Consider the following 23,491-nt stretch of genomic DNA (forward strand, 5'->3'; position numbering starts at 1 on the left):
GGAGTCCACCTTCTTCCCAGGTGTGGTTGATTTTCCTTCTGCTCCCTTTGACTCACCCAAGGCTGGTGGACTGAGCTGAGCCCCAGGATGCCTGGCTGTGTAAACAGACCCAAAGAGTGCGAGCAGCATTTTCTGTTGGTGCTTGGAATGCCAGCCTGAGATTCGCGGCAGATGCAGGAGCTTTCTTGCTGTGTAGCCTTTCGTCTGGGCAGAGCTGCCTTGGCCTCGTTGAGGGCACTCCCTTTGGAGGAGCTGCACTGAGCCCACTGCTGCCCCACTGCTGCCCCACTGCAGCCGCACGTTCCCCATCCCTGCGCTCAGAGCCTGAGCTCCTGGAGGGCCACCAAGGGCGTTTTTCTCTGAGCCCTGTGCCCAGAAGCCCTTTGTCCTGTGCTGCTGAGCCATGAAGGGTCCGCTTGGCAAAGCCTTCTCTGCGTACAGGAACCCGAAGTGGAGGGGACCTTCTTGGTTCTCTGCCCCAGACAGTTCCCAAGGCCAGCTGAGTTGTGAGCCGGGCGCTGCTGGCACTGGGGCAGAATCACTCGCCACAGCAGCAGCCCCCATCTCTTGCCCTGAGTGTGCCTCTCCGCCAGGAACCTTCGCTTCGAAATGGGAACCAGATGCTTGCCTAAGTGGGTCATCACAGCTTTGTTCTTTTATACCTGGCGGCAATTCCAGTGGGGCTAATTGAACCTCCCACATAAAGCCGTTTCGGGGAGTTTGGGTACTGGAGGGGGTTTCCATCTGCCAGAGAAACTATGTTCACCCCCCCCTTCCCATCCTCGTCTCTCTTTTAAAAATCCCCACTGCTGAGAAGCCACGGGTGGAGGAGGGGGTGGCAGAGCTTAGACTGATTCATTTCCCAAACCTCGGAAGAGAGGAAACGTGCGGCAGGACGAGCAGATCCAAAGGGCGGAAGCTTCCTGGGGTTGTCTGAGAGTCCTGCGTTTCCCAAAGTGGACCGTGGTGTCCCCTGGCAAGGGGGCTCTGGGGGTGTAAATGACTTTGGAAAGCTGGTAGCGCAGGATCAAGCTCATCAGTTTGGTTGAATTAATGAATTAAGTTTATGGTATTATTAATCTTAATGGAGTGTGCAAACTGCTATTCTGAATAATTTTTACAGGGTAGGGCAGGGAGCACTGGGGAGGAGTTAATGGAACCAAGGGGGTGGGGGCCAGAAAAAGTTTGGCACCCACCACCGTAGAGAACAAAGGTGGCAGCTGCTGACCATGTAGGAATACCACTCTCTGCCCAGGGCTCACGTCTTACTTTCTTGCCATCCTTCTGTCTTAGGAGTAGTCCCGTGATCCACATCAAAGAGGAGCCCCCCAGCCCCTCTCGCAGCCCTCTGATTGAAGAAACCAGCCCCATCGGCACTCCTGCCATCGAGAGCCCCCTCTCTCCCTCCGCCTTCATCGACTCCATCTTGCAGGATGAGAAGCCCAGGGGCGTCATGGCCGCAGCCCCTCTTGCTGACAGTGGCGGCAGCAGCACAGATGTTGCACAGGCCCAGTCCCCCGAAAAGTGCCTCAGCGTCGCCTGCCTGGACAAGTAAGTGTGGGGTGCGCAGGGAGCACCTGGCTGTTGCCCGACGGTTACTGGCTGGATCCAGTGGGTCCCTAACCTTGCCCTGCTGTCATCATCGCCATCCTTTTCCCTCCCCCCATTCTCTTTGCCAACCTGCTTCTTTGTCTGGGGGGAGGGGGGTGGTTTTATTGACAGCATTTATATCCCACCTTCCCCCTCAAGGAGTTCAGGGTGGTGCACTAGGTGCTCCTCCTCATTTTATCCCCACAACCCTGCAAGGGAGGTTGGGCTGAGAGGAGACAGTGACTGGCCCAAGTGGCGATGTGAACCTGGTCTCTCAAGTCCTGGTCCAGCGCTGCCTCTCGCCAATGTGGCTGTAGCCCATTCTTCAGGCACGGTGCAGCCTGGATTGCCAGTTGCTGCAGCCCTGAGCTGAGCCACTTTGTCCCAGGCTCAAATCCTGCTTGCCCATCTCCCTCGGGGGCACCTGGTTGGCCACTGGGCTGATTGAGCAGGCAGGCTCTTCTCATGCTCTCGCATCAGTCCTGACAGAGGCAGTGAGTCTGCAGCTGGACTGAAGCCGTTCGATCTGAAGCTGGAGGCTATGGGGCTGGAAGAAAGCTAACTTGCCAGGGAGAAGATCACTAGGCTAGTCTGCTCCCCGGCCTGCATGTCTTCTAGGTGTGAGGGCGGATGAGGTTCTTCCATAGAGTCATAGAGCTGTATAGAGTTAGAAGGGACACGCAGGGGTCATTTGGTTCAACCACTGGCAATGCAAGAGTCCTTCCCCACTTGTCCCTGGGTGGGCTCGAACCACCAACCTTCAGGCGCACTGCAGCTGAGGCTCAGGGGGAGCTGGGCTTCTGCATGTCTCCATTTGTCCCAAGAAGAGGAAAGGCCAGGATTCCCCTCCAGCCCAGGGATCCTGAGATCTCTTTGCAGGGCCAGGAGAGCCAGGCGTGGATGTCTTGACCCTCCAGGTCTTGGAGCAGACTACCTTCAGGCTGGTTTTAAACTTCTAGCCAGCCCAGCCCAACAGCTTAGCCACAAGAGCCAGCGGGTGGTCAATGAGGGAAGCCAGGAGCAGCTGGTTCCCAGGAGAGCAGGAGGCAGCAGCCCCTTCCCTTCCTCTCTCTTTCTTTCTCTCTCAGGAGTCTGGCTGTGGACTCCTGGCCTCCCTCATCGCCTGCTAGAGTGGTGGCACTGTCAGTGGTGTGGAAGGAAGGCTCCAAAACTCAGGAGGAGGTTCCTGGGCCAGATAAGAGGGTGGTCCTGCAGCACTGACAGAGGCACAGGGGTCCTAGCAGAGGATGCCCAATTCTCAGTGGCATATTTGGAGACAGGTGTGGGCTGTTTCTCCTCCTCTGCAAGGGTTGGGTGTGGGCTGTGCCAGCCCACTGGGCCACTCACAGGTGCTTCATAGTACTGGCTGCTCAGGACTTTGTGCCCCTCCCACAGTTGCAACTGGATTTCAGCTCCGGACAGAGCATCCTGGCTTCCTAGGCCCATGGCCCTCCTTGCTCTGTGCTCTGGGCATTCTTCAGTGCCCTGTGTGTGAGGAAGCAGGAACTCCCAGGGGCTGCATGGCAGAGATCAGGGGGTGCGGGTCAGTAGCTGATGCCACAGGACAAGCATGTCCACACTCAGATTGCACACTTTCAGTGGAGGCCTGCCAAGGAACCTGGAGATCTGGAACGGAAGGGAGAGGTGATCTTTTGGGGGGTGGGGAGGCACCTACTTTTGTTCCCCAGGAACAAGGAGAAGATGGTGGGTCACAGAAGTGCTGAGAGGGCTGCTGCTTGCCTGTTGCTGGAAACCGCAGGAGGGTAGAGGGCGTCTCTTGTACTCGGGTCCTGCTTGCGGGCTTCCCATGGGGACACCTGGTTGGCCACTGTGGGAATAGGATGCTGGACTAGATGGGCTAGATGAGTGGAGTTTCTCTTAGGTTCTTACCACCAGGGGGCAGAGGACATGCACTTCCTGTCTTGGGAAAGTCAGTAGTTGTATGCAAAACAAGCCGGTTGAGGCCAGTGAGTTGCAAGTACCTGGTTCTGCTGGTGGAATTTGGAGGTTTCAGCCCTCAGTCCCCCAGAGAAGCGCAGTTTGGATCAGGCACCTGCCCCAAGGAACAGGACTCTGTTGCCCCTGGAATACGCTTGCTGGTTCCCCTGTGCAGGCAGCATCCCACCTTCCCTTCTCTCCCTGCCTGCCCCAATGTGGGATCCCTCCGGTCAGCTGCTCTTTGCTCTCTTCCCAGAGTTGATTCACACCCAGGGCCCCCCTCTTGCTCTCCCTGGAGGGGGTCGGCTGCCTGCCCTTCCTTGCCTTTTGAAAGTAACCTCCGTTTCCTCCCTGAAGGTGCCGAACTCTCTGGGGTTCCTGAATCCGAGTGTTCCTCTTCTCTTTGTATCTTTCAGTTTGGCTCGCCCTCCGCAGATGTCCGAAGTCACCTGCCTTTTCCCCAGCCCTTCCTCTGCCTCACTGCACTACAGACCACAGCAAGGGTTAGCATTTACATTGCTTGCTGCCCCCCAGGCACTGTGCCACCAGGGAGTGCTGGGGGGAGGTGTCCCTTCTGCCAGGCCCTCCGGCGCTCCTTCCACATTGTGCTGGGAGGGTCATTTACTTTGGGGATTGGGTGCCACACTCGGTTCAAACTGGAGTTGAACCCACAACGTTGAAAAGACCTCTTTGAAACCCCCGTCCCTTGTGGCTCGGGGGGTTTGGGTGGGGAAAGGTAAACTCTGAAGCACCTTTGTATGCTGAAGTAATCCCTCCCAATATGGGGCACCCCATTAAGGGACACCGTTATCTCCGTGGTGGAGCGCCAGAAGATCCCAGGTCCAATCCCTGCTGCAGGGCCGGCCCACCCGGGAGGCAAGGCAAGATGACTGTCTCAGGCGGCAGGGTCCACAGATCCTGCCCCTAAGAACTGCACCCCCCGCTTGTTCTGTTTCACGTCCGTCTCGGCTGTGAACAGCGGCAGTGCTGTGGCGTCCAGTCCGCTTCCTCTGCGTCTCCCTGCTTCTCTCGGCTACAGCAGAGTGTCTTGCGCCTGTGCAGAAGGACTCTCAGGCATGCAGAGAAACTCTTGTACAACTGCTTCTTGTATTCTACGAAGTGTTTATCGTACAGCAGCAAAACAACAACAGCCAGGAGAAAGCGAAGACATGCTTCTCCTGTCGCAGCCAAAACAGAAAGTGAAGACGTTTTCACTTCCCTAGAGCTAACCCTGTAAGCTGTGGGTATCCTCACACCGTTAGTGCTGCAATGGCAGCAACAGCCACAGTGCACTCCTTGAAGGTCAAATCTGTGCCCCTGCCCCAAATGCTGCCCCTACAGCGGCCTCTTGGCGAACAGGAGGTGCTGCCGGTCTCCCCCAACCCTGCTCGATGTAGCTCTTCACTTGCCCCTTCTTCCTTGGTGGAGTTCTTTGTGACTGGCAGCATGTTTCCTGGCTTTTAAAACACGTACTGAACTGGCCTCCTGCCTGAGCTGTCAAGCCTGCTTCAGGCAATTTGCCTTCGGACTGAGCGGCCACAACTCCTGGTGGAGAGTGTGCCCCAAATGCACATCCCTGGTTCCCCGTTTGTCTTTGAATGGCTCCGCCCTTCCCAGTCCCCATCTTCAGTCCACGTCTATAATCTGATTGGGCAACTCTGGGGCGGCCCCCGCCTTCCGCTCCACAGCAGGGGCTTGGGGCCCAGCCCTTGCGCCCCCATTGGCTCTTCACCAGCACCAGGTTTAGGCTGCTTCTGCTGCTTGGGGAGGGCGCTGGCCCTTGAGAGCCCCGAGTCTTAGCAGTGAGGCTTTTCCTGCTGATCTGTAAACTGAACCAAGGCAGGCTTGCAGAAACCGGAAGGGTTACACATGTCAGTGTTTGTTTAAAAAGGAAAGGGTTCTGACCTCCCTTTGTCTCCTCAGCCTGGTCCTCAGACCCTTGTCAGCATAAAAGAGTCCACAAGAATATCCTTGCAGAGTGCTTTCTGCTTTTATTCTTAAAAGTCTTTGTGCAAAAGCGACTGACCAACTCCACTACCAGCTTTCACTAACCAACCAACCAACCAACCCAACAACAATCTAACATTTCTCACTGACTCATGCTGACCCAGCTTTTTTAAGCATTAAAGAAACAGCGGCCATTTTAGCCGTGACAACACTCTGGTAGCCGTAGCCACTGGGTCTGTTGGGGGGGGGTGATGGCAGGCCTGTGCAACGGCTATTCCAGAGCAGGCAGGAAGGGATGTCTTGCAAGGAGGCTTCTGAGAGGCAGCCGGGCTCAAAGCCATTTCCTCCTCGACCAAAGAGCAAGCTGGAGCCCTTGATGGGTGAGGGGAGCACAAGGGGGCCAGGAAGATGGGGTGGAGATGCACTTGGCCCAGGAGGACCCCTAGGAACCATGAGGAGAGCCCTGCTGGATGAAACCCAGAGAAGCCCTCCTCACCTTGTGGCCAACCAGGTGCCTCTTGTGGGGAAGCCCCTCGAGCAGGAGTTGAACTCTGTGGCAGCCCTCTCCTCCTTCCTGCTGTTCCCCAGCCGCTGGCATTTCAGGGACACGGGCCTCTGGTCCTGGAGGAAGCAGGCAGCCATCCTGGCCCTCGCTGCCATCTCTCTCTTCTCTCGTGTCCCCAGGAACGAGCTGAACGAGCACTTGGACACCATCGACTCCAGCTTGGATAACCTTCAGACCATGCTGAGCACCCACGGCTTCAGCGTGGACACCAGCGCCTTGCTGGACGTGAGTCTTCCGCTCGGGAGTCCTTACGCCTAGCGGGAGGGGCAGTTTGGGGGGGGGGTTGTTCCTCTGCTAACATTAATCTCTGCTTTCCCTCCCTCCCTCCCTCCCTCCCTCTCCTCTCCTCTCCTCTCCTCTCTCTCTCTCTCTCTCTCTCTCTCTCTCTCTCTCTCCCCCCAACAGCTCTTCAGTCCTTCAGCAACAGATCTGAACTTGCCAGATCTGGACAGCAGCTTGGCCAGTGTGAGTTTGCTGAGGGACCTCCCCTTTCCTCATTTGTAGGCCAGCCCCACATGGCGAGTCTGAAAGTGCTCTCCACCCGCCCTGCCTCCTCGGAGAACCCCTCCGCCGGGTGATGTCATCCTATCAGCACCTCTTCTCAGGCACTGCTAATGAGGTGCTGAGTGGGCCTTTCTCAGCGCAGCCTTCTGATCAGCCCTGCCATCAGCTGAGCAGACTCCCCAGAGTTGCTCTCTGGATGTGATGATGGGAAGATGATGCTGAGACTGAGGCTGCCTAACTCCCAACACATTCCTCTAAAGCCCTTCCCCCCTTTATTTACCGCCACCAACCAAGGCACAGCCTGGAGGCTGCAGAAGACTGGTCCAGATCTGATCCTGGAGGGTGCAGTTCCCCAGGAGGCTCTCCTGCACCAGCCCCACTGAAGTGAACGGGAGCTCTTAGGCAAGAGCTCTTCAGCAGCTCTTGTTTATTTCAGTGGGGCCTGTGCAGGAGAACGTCCTGCCGGATTGTGCCCTGGAGTCAGGGAGGTGGTAGACCCTACGTAGTGCCAGCCAGCTAGGGGCTCTCCTGTGTGTGGGGATGGGGGGTGCGGCTGGGGCTTGACTCCCATGAGACATGCCCAGCAAAGCCCCCTCCTTGCTCTCTGGGCCTCGCAGGCTTTGGTTCAGCAGCGCCTCCTCTCCCTTTGCAGATCCAAGACCTCCTCTCCTGCCAGGAGCAGCAGAAGCCGGCGGAGGTGGAAGACTCTGCAGCGGACACAGGTGAGCATCCCGGCTGCTCCCCTTCTCTCCTCTCCCTGCCCCCACCCGCCTGCCAATTCCACACGCTGCTTCTCTGCATCGACCTTTTCTCCAAGGCCAGGCAGGAGCATGGACATCCTCACAGCTGAACGAGCCATCCTGGCCCACGCAGGGGGAAACTGAGGCATGGGGTGGGAGTGGGGTGTGTGTTCCTGTTGCCTGTTCAACCCGCCTCCTCTCCCTCCAAGTCACGCTGCCGCAGTGGGGGTCTGCCTTGCTCTGGGGGCAGTCGTGGAGTTTCCAACTGAGAAAGGGTTCTCCTTCCCACAGCCTCAGAATCCTAGAATTTTAGGGTTGGGGGGACCCCAAGGGTTATCTGGTCCACCCCCTGCAATACAATCCTTCCACCTGCCCCCTGGCTCCCCAGCCTTGCCCCCCACCCCCTTTCTGATGGTGTCTCTGCCCTTACCGTAGGCAAGCAGCTGGTCCACTACACAGCGCAGCCCCTCTTCCTGGTTGACTCGAGCTCCATGGACATGGCCAACACGGAAATGCCCATCTTCTTTGAGCTGGACGAAGGACCCTGCTTCACGGAGGACGAGTACTTGGAGGACCCCACCATGGCCCTCCTCTCGGGGGCGGAGACGCCCAAGCCCAAGGACCCCTCCGTCTCCTAAGGCCGGGCCCGGGCCAGTGTGGAAGGAAGGCCGGACTTCAGGAAGGGCCAGCCGCCCCCTTGCTTTGCTCCAGTGACGTTGCGGACGAGCCCCCTGCTCCCCCCTTTGGCCAGGCTGCGAGGGTGTGTTTGTGTCTGTGCTTCGGGTGCTCACCCCTCCGGGCGGCGGCTCTGGGGGGCGGGGGGATGCCCATTGGCGGGAGACGTGTGTGTGTTCCTTGGCTGCTGCCACCGCCTGTTTCGGGTGCCAGGCGCCCTAGGCCTGGACGCTAAGCGCGACCCCTTGCCCTGCCCTCTAGGCGAAGAGGAAGGAGAGCGAGTGAGTGATGAGGGGGGTCGCTCTCACTGGGAAGGGGAAGGAGAAAAGGAGGCGGAGAATTCTCCCTCCCGTCGGGATGGACTTGTGGGCATTTCGAGAGAAGTGAGAGTGCCTCTCGCACCCGGGGCTCAAGGGCTGGGTCCCTTTGTCACGTCTGCTGTTGCGTGTGTCCCCGAATGTTACAGGGCGCCCGGGCGGGAGGAGGCTGCCCCACCCCATGCCCCCCTCCCCCATGGGGCTTGTTTCCCTTGGCTTAGCAGTAAAGAATTTGTACATTTGCATTTTGATTGTTACTAGAAGAAAATTGTATTTTGGATTTTTACATGAGAGAAGAAGCCCCCTCCTCCCCCTCAGCCTTCCTCTCTCCTGCTATATAAATACCTATATATACATATTCAAATATATCTATATATCTATATCTATACGTGAAGTGGCCCATCACTCTCTAGGCGCAGCACACTTTTATTTCCAAAATGGACGAGGCGCACTCACTGTGGGGCGCATCCTGCCAGCCAATACTGGGAAGCGGATCCCAGTTGCTGCCCAGGGAATATTCCTCCCACCCACACCAGAAGAGTGGGGAGAAGGGCCCCATCTACCACCTGGCAGACTACGGGTCCTTTTCTGCTCCCGCCCCCACAATATCCTGTCTCTGCAAAGGTCTACATAGAGCAGGGTGCCAGTGGTGTCTGTCTTCACCGCCCCCCGCCCCCAGTGGCCTTTTGTCTGTCAGGTTTACTCCTTCATCAGCTGGATGCTTCCTCCTCTGCTCTCAGGTCTCTAAAGTGGTCCTGAGCCTTCCAGCTGGCCAGCCAGCAAATCCTGCCAAGCTCCATTTAGCAGCTGGAACCAGCTGACGGGGGGGGGGGGGAACAGAGCGCTGAGTTTGCGGATCAGGATCAGTGAACTGTGGCCTGCCTTGCCCAAGCAGCCAGGGGGCGGGATCCTACAGAGAAGCCAGTGGGTTGCCTCCCACCCACCCACCCACCCCAGGCAAGACTCTTGGTTGCAGCACGAAAATGAGCCAGTTGCATCCTTCAAAAGAAAACCAAGGCAGGGGCCTCTCTCTGCTGATCTTCTCAGGCTCTCTGTGTCCAAAGGAGGTGGGGAATTTGGGCCCTCCAAGCAGGGAGCAGAAGGGCCTTGCAACCTGGCCGCCCTCTTACAAAAACCGAGGTGGGGGGCTGTGAGGCTCTGGCCAGGCCTGGGGCATCCATCAGCCCAGTACAGTTGCCCCACAGCTCACTGGGCTTGCAGAGGGGCCGTTTTGGGGTGCCAGGGACCTCGGCCTTCAGCTCTAGATTTCCCAGCTGTGAAGCTTTTCATGCTCCAAATGCTTTTTATGCTTTTCCGACTCTGGACCTCCTGCCTTTTAATGGTCTGCATGTAGCAATCCCCCTGTTTTCTCGTTTGGCAAGGGAGGGTCAGAGGCTGCTGGTCCAAGACCTTTTGGGGAACGTGTCAGCAGAGGGGGTGGCATGTGGAATGTGACAGCGAGGGCAAGTCAGGGACACACGCAGAGTCGTAGAAAGGGCTTCTGGTCAAGAGGGGCTGTGTGGGTTAGTGAGAAGAGCCGGCAACAGACAGCTAGCCTTAAAATTGGCTGCAAGTCTCCTGGTCAGTCACAAATTCAGCACAGTGAACTGCTGAACTCTGACAGCTCCAGCCCTGCCACATTGAACTGGGCAAAAATATGCCAAGCTTGCCCTGACATGACCTTTTTGGGGTGGCAGGTGGTTTTGGTCAGCCTTGTCAAGCCTTTAGAATTATGGAATTGTAGAGTTAAAAATGACACACACACCCCGTTCGCGTCCTGAACGCAACGTAAGATGTGACGGCACATGTGCATGGGTCGCATTTTGCCGCTTCCGTGCATGCACATGATGTCATTTTGAGTGCGCATGCGTGAGCGGCGAAACCCGGAAGTAACTTCCGGGTTGCCGCAGAGCGCAACTCAGATGCGCTCAGCCCGAAGCACATTCAACCTGAGGTATGACTAATCCACAACACCCCACCTTCCCAAGGAGTTTGTTCCATTGTCATATGGCTCTGTCTTCCCCCTCCCTCCCTCCCTGCGTTCTGAGGCCCCAGTTGGAACGTGGCTCAAGGGCCAGCGCCCCCCCTGCTGTGCTGGGACACCAACTCTTCACGTGGTTTGCTTGTCTTTATTGAACAAGGAGGCAGGCCCACACCTGCGTGCATGAACAGGACATAGGACGGCAAGAGCAGGTCAGGACAGCAACAGAAAAGGCACCCCAACCCCCAGGGCCACAGGGAAAAGGCTGGCAAGGCACTGGCTAGCCACACGACCCCTTGGGAACAGAAGCCCCCTCCCCAAACCAGACACACACAGCAGCCTGACTCCTGGCCAGCCCCAGGCGCTGCCTCAAGGTGGGCACTGCCCTCAGAAATCCAAGCCTCGGAATTAGGACGGGGCTCCTCCGCCCTGCAGCAGGACTGGTCACAATCCAGCTGGGGGAGGGGGTGGAGCTGATGGCAGAAACTGGTGCCCTCCAGAGGTTTTGGACAACCTCTCCTGCCTGGCAGGGGCTGATGGGAGTTGTAGCCCCAAACACCTGGTCTAGTCCTATGTGCTTCCCACACCCACCCAAATCAAAGGAATCAAAGACTGGCACTGCTGCCAGCCAGCCAGCCAGCCTCCCACCCTGCAATCTAGGAAGCTGCCCTCTGCCGAGTCAGACTGTCGCTCCACTTAGCTCAGTATTGCCTGCACAGGCTGGCAGCAGCTCTCCTGGATATCAGAGGGAATCTCAGCCCTTCCTAGAGAAGCTATCTGGGAGTTTCTGCTTCTGCTTGCACAGCAAGTGGCATACCAGTGACCCCCGGACTGCCTAGCTCATTGCTGGCCAGTTATGGGTCCTTGTGCAGACACAGCAGGAAACCCCTCTGTTCTGCGAGCTACTCCAAGCTCCCAGACAACCAGACTCTGCTTTGTTCTTCCTCCGCTTCTTGGGGCCTCACCTTCCATGCTGGGACACGTTCTCACACCCCACCAGTGGCCCAAAGGCCACAGAAAGCTCTGGCTAGAAACTTGCTTGGGCTGGCAGCCAAGAAGGCAACCAAGACTCCCGAAGGCTGGGGCGAGAGGGACCTGGGGTACCCTGAGACCCAACACGCGGCTGGGACTAGCTGCCTAGGATCCGGAAGCGAAGCCTGGGGAGGAGGCTCCTGCAGCTGGAAGCAGCTGGAAGCAGGACACCAGAGAGCAGCGGGTCAAAGCTGCTGTCCCAGGTTTTGCTCTGCTAATGGCCAGGCTTGGTTGCTTGGCAGCGGGCAGGGAGAGGCCTTTTCCTCTAGGACACCTTCATTTGGGTTCCTGTGCACAGGCAGGCAGTGTGTGGCTTGGCTCGCTGACTGGAGCTTTGGCTTGTGCAGCCTGGCACACCTGGGGCAGTGGGCAGGTTCCTGCATTCGAACATGAGTCAGGCTACATGGCCCTGGGGTTCCTTTCAACTCCAAGGCTCTAGAAAAAGCCCCAGTCCTTGAGCCTCTGTGTCCGAGGAGCAGCTCAGGCCTGTGGGCCTGGCTGGAGAAGAGGAGGAGGAGGCTGGGGGGCTCAGTGCGAACTGGGGGTGGCACCTCCTGCTCCCCCACCCCCAAGCATATCCTGTGGCCAGCCGTGGCAGGAGAGGTGGCGTGAAAAGCACAAGGGGGTGGAGAGGGGAGTCTGCAGGAGGAAGCAAAGGCTCAGTCGGCAGCGCAGGAGCAGGCGGGCGACGGCTGTCCACTGGGGCATCTCAGGGCCTTCAGCAAGGGGGGGAGGAGGAGGAGGCAGCAGCGCTCCTCACATGCCTGTGGAGAAGAAAAGAGAAGAAGCCGCTCATCTCCCTGGCCGGCACCTCAGGCCAACTGGCCAGCCTCACAGACCCCCACAAGCCTCTCAAGTGAGCCATGGGTCTCCTGCATGGATTCCCTTCCAACTCTGAGCCACGCCAGAGTTTGCCAAGCCGTCAGTGCCAGATCTGTTGGACCAAGGATGGTCCTTGGTGATGTTTGGAGGGGGCAGCAGTTGAAGGACCCTCCTGGTACAAGCCTCCTTTGAAAGGCCCATGCAAGGGGGCCAGGAGCTGCTGCTTTGGGAGGCTGAGTGAGCCCCCCCCCAGGCTGCCACTCTTTTGCAGGAACACAGGAAATCGAGGCTCATGCCTAAAGTGTTCTGGCACAACAAATCTACTTTAAAAAATAAAACATTTTGATAGGACAAAATGCACCAAGAAACACAGTAAAATTCATGGTGGTGGAGGAAGGGAGATTGGGATGGCACATAGGGCACTGCCTTGTACCACGTCAGAGCCCTGGTCCATCTAGAGCATGGGTAGACAAACTAAGGCCCGGGGCCCGGATCCAGCCCAATTGCCTTCCCACAGACGGTCCAGGAATCAGCGTGTTTTCACATGAGTAGAATGTCTCCTTTTATTTAAAATGTATCTCTGGGTTATTTGTGGGACCTGTCTGGTGTTTTTACATGAGTAGAATGTGTGCTTTTATCTAAAATGAATCTGGGTTATTTGTGGGGCATAGGAATTCATTCTCCCCCCCCCCCAAAAAAATATAGTCCTGCCCCCCACAAGGTCTGAGGGACAGTGGACCGGCCACCTGCTGATCTAGAGCCCAGTACTGTCTACACTGACAGGCAGCGGCTTTCCAGGGAGTCTCTCCAACCCTGCCTGCAGCTGCCATTGCACATTGAACCTGGAACCTTCTTCTGTCAGGCAGATGCTCCTCTGTCGCTGAGCTGTGGCCCCTGTTGCAATCTAGAAACACTCCTTGCTGTACAACCTCCCAACAATCTGACGGGAGCGAATGCTCAATAAGGAAAGGGGGTCGTATCACCTCCTTTGCAAGGTTCCTGCAAGCAAATCTGGTTGGGTGCCCCATGGGCACAGCCTGCCCCACATGCTCCCTCTGTGTAGGGCATGGGGTGGGCCTGGAGTGAATCAGGGTTTCCCCCCCCAGACACGACGGCTTGCCCACTTCCCAGGGCTCCATGGTGCCAGGGAGGAGGTCTTTGTTCCTGGGAACGGCACATTCTGAACCAGCTCTGCTCCCCGACACTCGAGGGACAAGAGGACATGCGGCAAATTGGTGACCCTGCAAATGTTGTGGGACGGCAGGATCCTCACTCCCTGACGGGGGCTGGTGCAAGCTGGAGCCTGGCAACATCTGGAACACCCCACCCCTGATTTTAGGGGTCAGAAGTGCATTTCACAGTAGAGGCCACAGCGGCCTTGAGCAGGAAGCGGACCCAACTGCAATGCCTTCAGGGGTCAAAAGTGGGGACATTTCAGGGGTCAGCATGAAAAATCAGGAGTGGGGCCCCAGCGGATGAGAGCATTGGAGAGGCATCCCACTAACTCAAGGTGAAATGAACCTCAGAATCAGGCCAGCAGCCTGTTCTCCCAGGGGCCAACCAGGGCTGTGGCCCTTCGTGGGACACTTATCTTGGGAGGCGAGGGTCTCCTCTGAATCCACTTCATGGTCCAAGCCTGGGGAGGAAAACATCCCAGATTACAGCTAGAGTAAAGGTAAGAGGAGCCTGCAGGATCAGGCCAAAGGGGGCCCACCCAGTCCAGCATCCAACCAGATGCCAATTAAGGGAAACCCAAAAGCAGGATTTGTGCGCAAAAGCCATTTCCTCACTTGTGATTCCCAGCAGTTGCCCTTCAGAGGCAGAACCACCATGACCAGCAGCCATTGAGCCAAGCCTTGCCCCAGAAGGGTCTCCCCTAAGTCTCCCACGCTGCTTGCCTCCCCCAGGACAGAGCCTTGCACAGCCCTCTGGAGGGGTTCTCCCCACACAGAGACTTTGCATCAAGCGCAAGAGACCCTCTGTGGAGTCGCCCATTTTCCAAGACCCCGATGTGACTCCCAACCCGGGAAGAACTTACTTTCTTGGGACTCGTGGGAATGAGCAGGAACATCCATGGCGGGACCTAGAGAAACCAGAGAGAGACAGAGGTCCCTTCCATATCCCACAGATGGGCATGTGGGGCTGAGAGGTGGCCTGGGCAGTGCCGGGTCTCAAGGACTTTCCACTGCCCTCCCAGGGTGGTTTACAAAGGTCTCCAAGGAGCCAGCAGCTCTTCTCCGTCCCCAAGACGGTGCCCTCCAGATGGACCACATCTCCCATCAGCCTCTGCTAGTAGGACCAGGTGACACTGGGGTTTTGCGAACCGACCCGAACATAGGAGCCATCTCCTAAGAGCCCCCCCCCATTTGATGGGCATTGCCATTCAGTTGTTGTGCATGCGACCACATCATGTGATCGAGGGACAGGGCTTACCAGGACGCCCCATATTTTATTCACGTTGGCACCCCTGGACCCGAACCTTGAGAGGATCAGAAGAGGCACTGGCAGGGCTTTCTGTGGAGTCACAGCCAGGCCTGGGGGAGGGCTGGCTTGTAAGTCAGGGCAGCTGAGGTCAGAGCCCCCCATTAGAAGGGAATAGGGGAACTGACAGGAGGGGTTGCTAGACAGTGGAGGGGTCTCCCCCAGGAGGTGATGGACTCTCCTTCCTTGGAGGTTCATAGGCAGAGGCCACCTGGATGCTTTAGATGAGGTCCCTGCATTGCAGGGGGTTGGACTAGATGACCCACAGGTCCCCTAAGATTCTAAGGACCCATGAGAAGGCAAGGGCAGCCAGACTGGCAGACGTACCACTCTGGGCGTCTCCGGGCAGCGGGTCCAAGCTGAAGGATCCCAGGTTGGAGGCATCACTGTTGAGCATCATGTCCCCGTTGACCTCATCTGTGTGGGCGCGATTGGCCCCTGCAAAGCTCACGGGGGCCACCTCTGTCCAGGGATGGAGCGAGAGAGGAATCAGCAAACAGGGGCATTGCCTCTCGGTACGAGGGGGTCATACTGGGGGGCTGGGAGCCCTCAAAGTGAGCAGGGATGGTGCCAGCCCAGCCCAAGGCATTTTGCCACCTGAGGTCCAAAGGAAAGGTGCTTCCCACCCCTTGGCTGCTGGGAAGCTGCCTTGACTGGCAGCTGGGTCAGGCCTTCGAGTTGTGGGTTGGCAATGGGGGCAGCACACCCTCCACCTCGCCTGGGGGCAGCCGGTCCATTCAGGGGTCCCAGAATACACAGCTGCGTCCTCCAACAGAGAAGGGGCCAGTTGGAGGGCTCAGGAGGCAAAGGGGCACAAAGGGGGCCAGGGGAGGGGAGGGGAGCTTGCTGGGTCATGTCTACCTGTGGTCATGGGATCTGCAGGAGTTCCGATCTCACCTGTGGACATGGAGACAGGTGTTCAAATGATGCACGGCAGAGAGGCTGAACCCCACTCCATCCTCTGCCTCCCCACAACCCTTTAGCCTCTAGACATTGGATGACATTCCAGTCCAGGCCTCCATCTCCCTGTGGGCTGTCGGTCAGGAGCCAAAGCGAGTCCCAAGCTTGAACAGCTCATTTTAGAACGTGGACCCAGCTCAGGGGCTGAGTCTCTGCATGGCCAAGGAAGGCGTAATGGGGGGGGGGGGAGCAGCATGCAACTGCTGCAGGCAGTAGTTTGTGGCCACCCTTGGACTGCTAGAGCTCTTCTCCAGGGGGATGTTGTGAAGTAGCAGCAAGGGCAAGAGTGTCCCTGGGCATGAGCAGAGGGCGTCGCTCTCACACCTGAGCCTCCACAGCAATCTCCCCCTGACTTGAGCCATCTCTCAGAGAGTCTTTAGCTGTGATTCCTGCTGGATGGGCAGGATATAAATAAATTATTATTATTATTAGGGGCTGGACTTCTCTGATTCTCTGATCCCCCTCTTTTGCCAAAGTAGCATCTCTGGCTTCCAGGATTCCACTTACTTTCTCCCGAGGCCTCTGATTTGCCAGAGATGATGGGCTCTGAGTTTGCCATGGGCTCTGCAAGAGACGGGGGGGGGGGGGGAGAGAGAAGCTGAAGGGGGTTGGGGGTCCCGTGCGATGAAGCCCCTTTGGGCATTTCCCCCTCAGCCACCCAGAGCCCCAAACAGGTTCAGGCCAGCTGCCCCCAACCTGGCGCCCTCCAGATGTTTGGAACTACAGCTTCCAGCAGACAGCATGGTGCCTGACTCAGGCTGATGGGAGTTGTAGTCCCAAACATCTGGAGCTGGAGGACTGCGGGAAGTCTGCTTTCCTTCCTGCTTTCTGGACCCCCCTCCTGGCTCAGCCTTTCTGCTGCTCTCTTCATCGCAGGGATTCTGGTAAAAGAAATTGAATCTCTGGCACCCAGTCCTTTGCTCCAGGAGCTGAGCTGATCACAGTAGCACTTGGTTCCTGCCCTGGCAAGTGGAGCTGCTGCTCTGCCCGCAAAGGGGAAGGACTTTGCCCCTCAAAAGTCAAGCCCCCTTAGACATACCTGTTGTCTGGCTGCCTGCGGGGGAAGTGGGACTTGGGGAGCTCAGGGGCTCTGCAGAGAGGGAGAGAGAAGCGGTTGTGGGTTGTGAGGGTCAGTCTGCATGATGCCCCAAGGCCCCTCCATTTCTTGGAGTCCTGTACCCAGCAAGGGTTCGAATTGTACAGAGGAGGTTCCTGAACTAGCTGGTCCAGCCTCTTTGTTAGACCAGGGGTCAGCAAACTTTTTCAGCAGGGAGCCGGTCCACTATCCCTCAGACCTTGTGGGGGGCCGGACTATATTTTGTGGGGGGAAATAATGAACGGATTTCTATGCCCCACAAATAACCCAGAGATGCATTTTAAATAAAAGGACACATTCTACTCATGTAAAAACACGCTGATTCCTGGACTGTCCGTGGGCCAGATTGAGAAGGCGATTGGGCCGGATCCAGCCCCCCCCCCCCGGGCTTTAGTTTGCCTACCCATGTGTAAGACCATTGCAGTAGCTGGCTGCTTAAGTGTCCTCATCAGCCTCACAAAAGCATGAGCTGGGATGCAAGAGCTCCAACTAAGTGAGGGGGCCCTCCAGGCTAATGGGGGGGGGGGCTTTTCCTCCACCCTCCCCTCCCCTGGCTGCTATTTAGGAGAACAATAGCCAGAGGATGTTCATATGAGCTGCAAGAAGGCTGGAAGGGGGAGACACAGAGACCTGCTTGATCTGTGCTGGATCCAAAGCTGTGACTAATATAGAAGCAGGATCTGTTGTGGGGTTAATGCTATGAGCCCCTCCAGCCTATGCTCATTGCATATACCAGTATGTCTTTCTGAAAACCCTATATTCTAAACTGCTCACCTTCTTCCCAAGGAAACTGGACAGTGGAAAAGTGCTGGGAATCCCAGGAGTCTCTCACCGCTCAGAGGTTGTGTATTTGGGGTGCAAGCTGCTTCTTTGCTTTGCAGGATGCTGGCCAGCTACAAGTGCCTCTTCCTCTTTCCTTTCTGGGGGTCCCACACCCCCAACTTCAGGCCCCCCCTCCCTCCACCCACCCAAGTGCCGACTGCAACTCACCATCTGCCACCACAATGGCCAGGAGCAGAACCGCAACTGCCGTGAGCAAGAGGAACCTGCGGGGTGGAAAGGAAGAGGGGGCTGAGAGTGGAGAAGGGGCTGGAGCATTAACATCACAGTGGTTAAGAGTCTGAGCTTTGAGCCACACCAGAAATCTCAGCTCAGCCGTGACGTCCCTGGTCCTGCCTCGTGGCTTTGTTGTAAGGATGGCTGGTTGTGCAAAGGTATGGGAAGAGCTTTAAGCGCTTAAATCAGAAATAATATCGTTTTAAAAGTTCATCAGGTTCTTCAGCAGCAGAGAGGGGCCTGCTGGGAAGTCACACCCCTGATCCCAGAAGTGGGGGGGCATTCTGTACATGCTCAGTGGCACTCCCATTCAACTTTGTCTTCTAGGCTGGCTCTTGGCACTCAAAACGGATATTGGGAGTGAGACCTGAATCTCACTCTGACTTAGGGTCCTCTAAAGTCTGTGTTGCCAGCAAATCTTGCGTTGTTTGTTAGAAGCCCAGGAATTGCCAGAACCACTCTGGGGCTGCCTGAAGTGGGAGACACCCCGCCCGCCCCCAACAAGGCAGCAGTCTCCTCCTCTCCTGCCCAGCTCTGATGGGGCACGATTCCCTCAGAAAATCTCCCGCAGAACAACCACCTGGCAGTGGAGAGGAGCTGCTGGAGAAACCCTGCCCACTGCAGAGGAGAAGCTGTAGAAGTGAGACCCTGCTGATTCCTTGATGGTGATGATTTTATTATTGATACCCCACCCATCTGGCCGGGTTTCCCCAGCCACTCTGGGAGGCTTACAGCACATAACAAGTTGTAAAATGTACATAGCTGTCATGTGCAGGTGAGTCCTGGCAGTTTTCCCTTTGCCCCTCTGCCTTCCAAGGGAAAACCTACTCTTTAGTGATACATCAGAACAAATGGCAATCTGGGGAAAACCCAAATTCCTGTTAGCTCCAATTGAGCACTAAAGAGCAGGGTTTTTTCCAGGAGGGTGAGGGAAGCAGCAGAACAAGGGGAGGTGTGGATAAGCCAGTCTGTATATACATATGTTTTCATTGTGAAATCACTTTGGGAAGCTTTACGAGAAGCAATTTATAAAGGAAATTAAATGAATAAATAAATATTCAGTTGAACAGTGCTTTGGGGTTTACATCTTTGTGGATAAAACATATTTTTGAATTTGTCAATTCAAAGTAGATTATAAAGCATAGCAACTGTTAAATATTGCATTTTGCTCAACATTTGCAAGAGGAAATAATTAAAAAGTGCAATGGCTACTGAGCAACAGAATCAGATCCCTGGGGTTCTAGGAAGAAAAGGAGTCCTTGATCAGGCCCCCCTGGAGATGCCATGGGACCTCCTGAATCCAAACAGAAGCTCCACGGCTGAACCACAGGCCAGGGCAAGAGCACAGCACTGGAGGGCCCCCCCTCTGGTTGCCACCTCCCACGCCTCCTCCGGTCCTGGGGGCAACTCAGCAGGTGCCCAGCCCCCAATGCACACGGACCCTGCTGCAAGGCCATCCTTCAACAGGTGACTGACTCCAGACCACCCACTGCCCAGTGCGGTCCACAGTTGGTCAGCTTTCTGGCCGACAGGCTTCCACCCCAGACACTGAGCCAGGCTCCCTGGCAGCAGATATAACAGGAGGGAAATTGAGGAAAAGAGAGAGGGGGGAGGCTGATCTGTTCTGCCCACACCTGGGCAGGGATCTAAACCTGGATTCACCTGGAGCAAACAGGTGCATGGACCCAGCCCACCCACAGGGTCCCCTTTTTGCGCCCAAGCAAAGTTGGCACCCACCTGTGCTGTGCCCGCATGATCCTGGGCGTCTGGTGCTTGGGGCGGTCCTGGGGTCCAGTCTCAGGAACTCTGGGGGAGGCAGAAACACTCTGTGTGCTGAGCCATGGGAGGCCCAATATATGGGTCTGTCCCTTCCAGGGGGGAGCCGGCTGCGAGGGGCCAGCCAATCCAGAGGCGGGCAGGAGGGTGATGGGTGGCTGCTGTGGGAGGGGCAGAGCCACAGAGGCCCCTGAGCAGCCCCTGGGCTCCCTTCCTGAGGGGCAGGGGGCTTCCTCCCCACCACCACCTGCCGCTGTGCAGCAAAGGTGGGGGGTGCCCAGCCATGAGGGGCAGCCCTTCCTTGCCCTGCCTGACACCAGCCCAAGTCCAACCCCAGACCCGGGCACAGGTACCCCAGCATCGCCTGCTGCTCTCAGGCTGCCAGCAGCTCCTCAGGGAGAGAGAGAGAGAGAGAGAGAGAGAGAGAGAGAGAGAGAGAGAGTCTTCCCAGGGAGACTTTGCTAGCTGAGATGCTTTTAACTGGAGGGATTATTTACGCCATGATGAAAGTCTCAGGTGCCCTTCCTGGAGCTTGGCACCTGCTCCCCATCAATTAACCCAGGCAGCAAAGAGGGGAGTTTGTTCAGTGGAACGCAAGGACTCCTTTATTAGCACAAAGGACAATTGGGAGTTCAGTGCGGGGTGTGTGGGTGGTGCCCTCACTCGCTGGATCGGAACAGAGCTCTTCTGCGAAGAGTGTGCATTGGTCAGCGTGCACTGATCTTCACACACAAAACAAATTCATTTACAGGCGTCTTCCAGAAACCCATCCCCAAACCCAAAAGTTCCATGGCGATCGGCGAATGGTAATGGGGGCAGGATCGTGAAATCTGGAAGCCCCTAGTCATGAACCGGCACGTGGGCGGTGGATACAGATTCAGTTGTTCTGGCTCAAGGAAGGAGGCAGTTGAGCAGATCAGCAGATGTATCCATGACTGAGCAGCCCTTTTTAGGATCCACTCTGCTCACCCTGAAAAGGGGAGGGGCTAGAAAAGGTGCCCTAAACATAGTCTGCCTCCCTTTCCCCCTGACTGGATTACCCCACCCAATGGGGTCACCACTCAGTCCCTATTGTGGAAGGACGTGTGGATCCAGAATTGGCCTCCACAGTCCCTTACGGACTCATTGTTAAAACCGTGCTTATGGAAGACAATCTTACTCGGCTACGAGGGATGGCCAAAGAAGTGTGGGTGCAAAGACTACAGAGAATAACTTTGCTTTGATGATGAATTATCTATACAGTGTCTGTCTGTCTGTCTATCCACCCACCCACCCACCCACCCACAAGGCATGACTGTAGGAAGAGCCTGCCAGGACGGTCCAGGCCTGGGGTCCTCCCTCCTCATCGCCTGAGCAGATGAAGCCCCCCTTGCCCCCCCCGGCCAGATACACCTCTCCACGCCCCCCCCCCCAGCAATGCGGAAAGTGCCAGCGCCAGAACAAAGCTCCCTTTGTGGCTGTGGAGCATCTCAATGTGCTTTTGTTCGGGGCCTCTCTCGGCTCTCCTGGATTAAAGGCTTTCTCAGGGCTGACACAGGGCCTGTGGGGCTGGATCTGGTTGCAAGGGCTGCCTGACTGCCTGCCTGCCCCCGGGGAGGACTGAGGCAGCTGCAGTGGCCCCTGGCACCCGGGCTGCTCCTGTGCCAGCTCTGTGTTGTCCCTTCTCCTTGTCCCCTTCTCCATCTTTCCCAACATCAGGGTCTTTTCCAGGGAGTCTTCTCTTCTCATGAGGTGGCCAAAGTCTTGGAGCCTCAGCTTCAGGATCTGTCCTTCCAGTGAGCACTCAGGGCTGATTTCCTTCACAATGGAGAGGTTCCTGGTGCCTTTTTAAAGTGGTGCCAAATGCAGATCCCCACTGGATGGAAGACTGATGGGAGTGTGGAACCAAATCAGGATCTCTCTCTCTCTCTCTCTCTCTCTCTCTCTCTCTCTCTCTCTCTCCCTCTCTCCCCCCCTCTCCCTCTCTCCCTCTCCCCCCCCCCCGCGCGTGTGTGTGTAAGAGAGAGCGAGAGAGAGAGAATGTTAGAATTAGCAAAATTGTAGAGTTAGAAGAAACCCCCCCGGTCATCTAGTCCAGTGTTTCCCAACCTTGGGCCTCCAGCTGTTTTTGGACTACAACTCCCATCATCCCTAGCTAGCAAGACCAGTGGTCAGGGATGATGGGAATTGTAGTTCAAAAACAGCTGGAGGCCCAAGGTTGGGAAACACCCTGCAACGCAGGAAACTTAGCTACAGCTTGGCAGAGCGTGAGACTTGTAATCTCAGGCTCACCCGCCAGACTTGAAACTGCCAAACTTATCATACTCCGGGCAGGATCAAAGCCTTTGTCTTTACACTTTCAAGCCCACCTTGGGCAAAGGATTGCTACACTGCAGAGGGGGGGTGTGTGTGGACTAGATGACTTGCGAACCCTTCCCGTTGGCTGTGACCGCTGCCTCCTTCCTGCTTGCGAGTCCAGGCCTTACGAAGGCGACTGCCCTGATTCTTGAACCGGGAGCCTTTGATGTGCATCTCTGGAGACAAAGGGCTTGGAGGAAGGAGAAGGCCTGCTTCCTAACCTGGAAATTTGGCCCCCGGACAATGCAGCCGAAGGAGCGGGGAGCTGCTGGGGGTGGGGGTGGGTTTCCTGCTCCCCCTCCTCCCACCTGCCTGGAGAACACTGTGCAGACCCCGGCCCGGCAGCTGGCCGGCAACCAAGCTGGGGCGCATGAAAGGCAGCCGCCAGGCTCCCCGTCGGCTCGTAAAGCCTTCCCCGGGATCAGCTCTCGCCTGCAGCCATGTGCGCGGGCTCCAGGGAGTCCCCGGGGCCTGGCCCTCCGGGACGGGGCTTCTGGCCCCTGGCTCCGGGCGGGGAAAGGGGGCCAGCTGCGCGAGAAGCCCCGCCGCACCTGAGCTGGTTGCTGGCGGCCGGCGGGGCAGCGCGCAACGAGGCAGCGCGCATTCCGGGCGCCTCCCCGGTCCCAGCTGAGCAGAGCGAGGGGGAGGAAGGCGAGGGGAGGCTGCCAGCAGGACCCCTGCATGGGGCGGGAGGGCGACCTCGTGGGCAGAGGAGAGCTTCGGGGGCACCCGCCCCTGCCCCTCACTAAATGCCTGGGGTAACTTAGCAGGTCGAGCATAAGATTCTCTTTTTAAAAATATATATATTAAGAATTTCAACATAACAATTTATCAAAAACATATCATCCTTATTCCCCCCCCATTTTCCCCTTCCCCCCAAACCAGAACCCCCCCCAACTTCCTTCAATTCCTCTCTCTGGTTTTTCAGCACATGTTAATCTCAGCATATTATAAAATTGTAAATATCCCTAATTTATCTATCTATATATTAGCAATAAAAGGTTTGTGAAAGTTTATTCAAAACCTGCCAAAGAGTCCAGTTCATTTTGTTGTTTCTTTAAGTACTTTGTAAAAGGTTCCCATTCTTCTTTAAAGTCACAGTTGTCCTTATCACACAGTTTGTGTGTCAAATTCGCCAGTTCCGCTTAATCCATCAGTTTCTCTTGCTACAGTTCTTTGGTTGGGATTTCCTCGTTCTTCCATCCTTGTGCTCTTAAGACTCTTGCTGCCGTTGTCGCATACATGAAGATGTTTTTCAATTTCCTTGGCAGGTATTTTCCTACAATCCCTAACAAAAATGCTTCAGGCTTTTTTACAAATGTTAGTTGGAACATTTTCCTCAACTCGTATATTGAGCATGAGACTCTTAAACTCAGGGTTGCAGGTTTGAGCCTCGTGTTGGGCAAAATATTCCTGCATTGCGGGGGGTTGGACTAGATGACCCTTGGGGTCCCTTCTAGCTCTACAATCCTGTGACTGTCAACGCAGGCATCTTGCAGGCCTGAAGCATGTGTCTCACCAGGTTAGTTGTCCCTGGGGGTACAGCTGGGCTTCTTGACATTAAAAGATGGCAATAGAACAGCCTTCCTCGACGGAGCACCCTCCAGAGGTTTCGAACTACAGATCCAACATCCTGACTGGGGCTCATGGGAGTTGTAGTCCAAAACACCAGGA

The 23,491-nt window shown here is 56.4% G+C and overlaps 2 protein-coding genes across 3 annotated transcripts in view; one reads left to right on the forward strand and one right to left on the reverse strand.

Annotated features, from left to right (window-relative positions):
• The window catches only part of HSF1 (heat shock transcription factor 1), a 40,328-nt gene extending 31,666 nt beyond the window's left edge, over positions 1-8,662 (forward strand). Inside the window, exons 9-14 of one of the 2 annotated variants that reach the window (XM_083749221.1) lie at positions 1,294-1,551; positions 3,945-4,031; positions 6,160-6,265; positions 6,446-6,505; positions 7,197-7,266; positions 7,720-8,662. In XM_083749221.1, the coding sequence (XP_083605347.1) occupies positions 1,294-1,551; positions 3,945-4,031; positions 6,160-6,265; positions 6,446-6,505; positions 7,197-7,266; positions 7,720-7,922 (784 nt within the window). In that variant the 3' untranslated portion in view covers positions 7,923-8,662. The remainder of the gene's footprint in view (positions 1-1,293; positions 1,552-3,944; positions 4,032-6,159; positions 6,266-6,445; positions 6,506-7,196; positions 7,267-7,719) is intronic. The other variant, XM_083749222.1, reaches the window with a different exon arrangement.
• Positions 8,663-10,371: 1,709 nt separating this feature from the next.
• On the reverse strand, positions 10,372-19,538 carry LOC310849444 (uncharacterized protein). Its single transcript, XM_083749631.1, has 9 exons — positions 19,442-19,538; positions 17,639-17,694; positions 16,592-16,642; positions 16,060-16,116; positions 15,454-15,489; positions 14,920-15,054; positions 14,150-14,194; positions 13,703-13,747; positions 10,372-12,053 (listed from the first exon to the last, which is right to left on the reverse strand). The coding sequence occupies exons 1-9, from the start codon at positions 19,456-19,458 to the stop codon at positions 12,046-12,048; spliced, it is 450 nt and encodes a 149-aa protein (XP_083605757.1). The 5' UTR covers positions 19,459-19,538; the 3' UTR covers positions 10,372-12,045.
• Positions 19,539-23,491: the final 3,953 nt, after the last annotated feature.

Source organism: Podarcis gaigeae, assembly GCF_964106915.1.
Source record: "Podarcis gaigeae genome assembly, chromosome: 7".
In the NCBI taxonomy this organism is placed as follows: domain Eukaryota; kingdom Metazoa; phylum Chordata; class Lepidosauria; order Squamata; family Lacertidae; genus Podarcis; species Podarcis gaigeae.

Bases quoted from the DNA above. Each gene is read 5' to 3' on its own strand.
- LOC310849444 (XM_083749631.1), bottom strand. The intron at 14,195-14,919 runs GTACGTCTGCCA...TGGTTTCTCTAG, and splicing joins GCCCGGAGACGCCCAGAGTG to GTCCCGCCATGGATGTTCCT. The intron at 13,748-14,149 runs GTAAGTTCTTCC...TTTCCTCCCCAG, and splicing joins TTCCCACGAGTCCCAAGAAA to GCTTGGACCATGAAGTGGAT.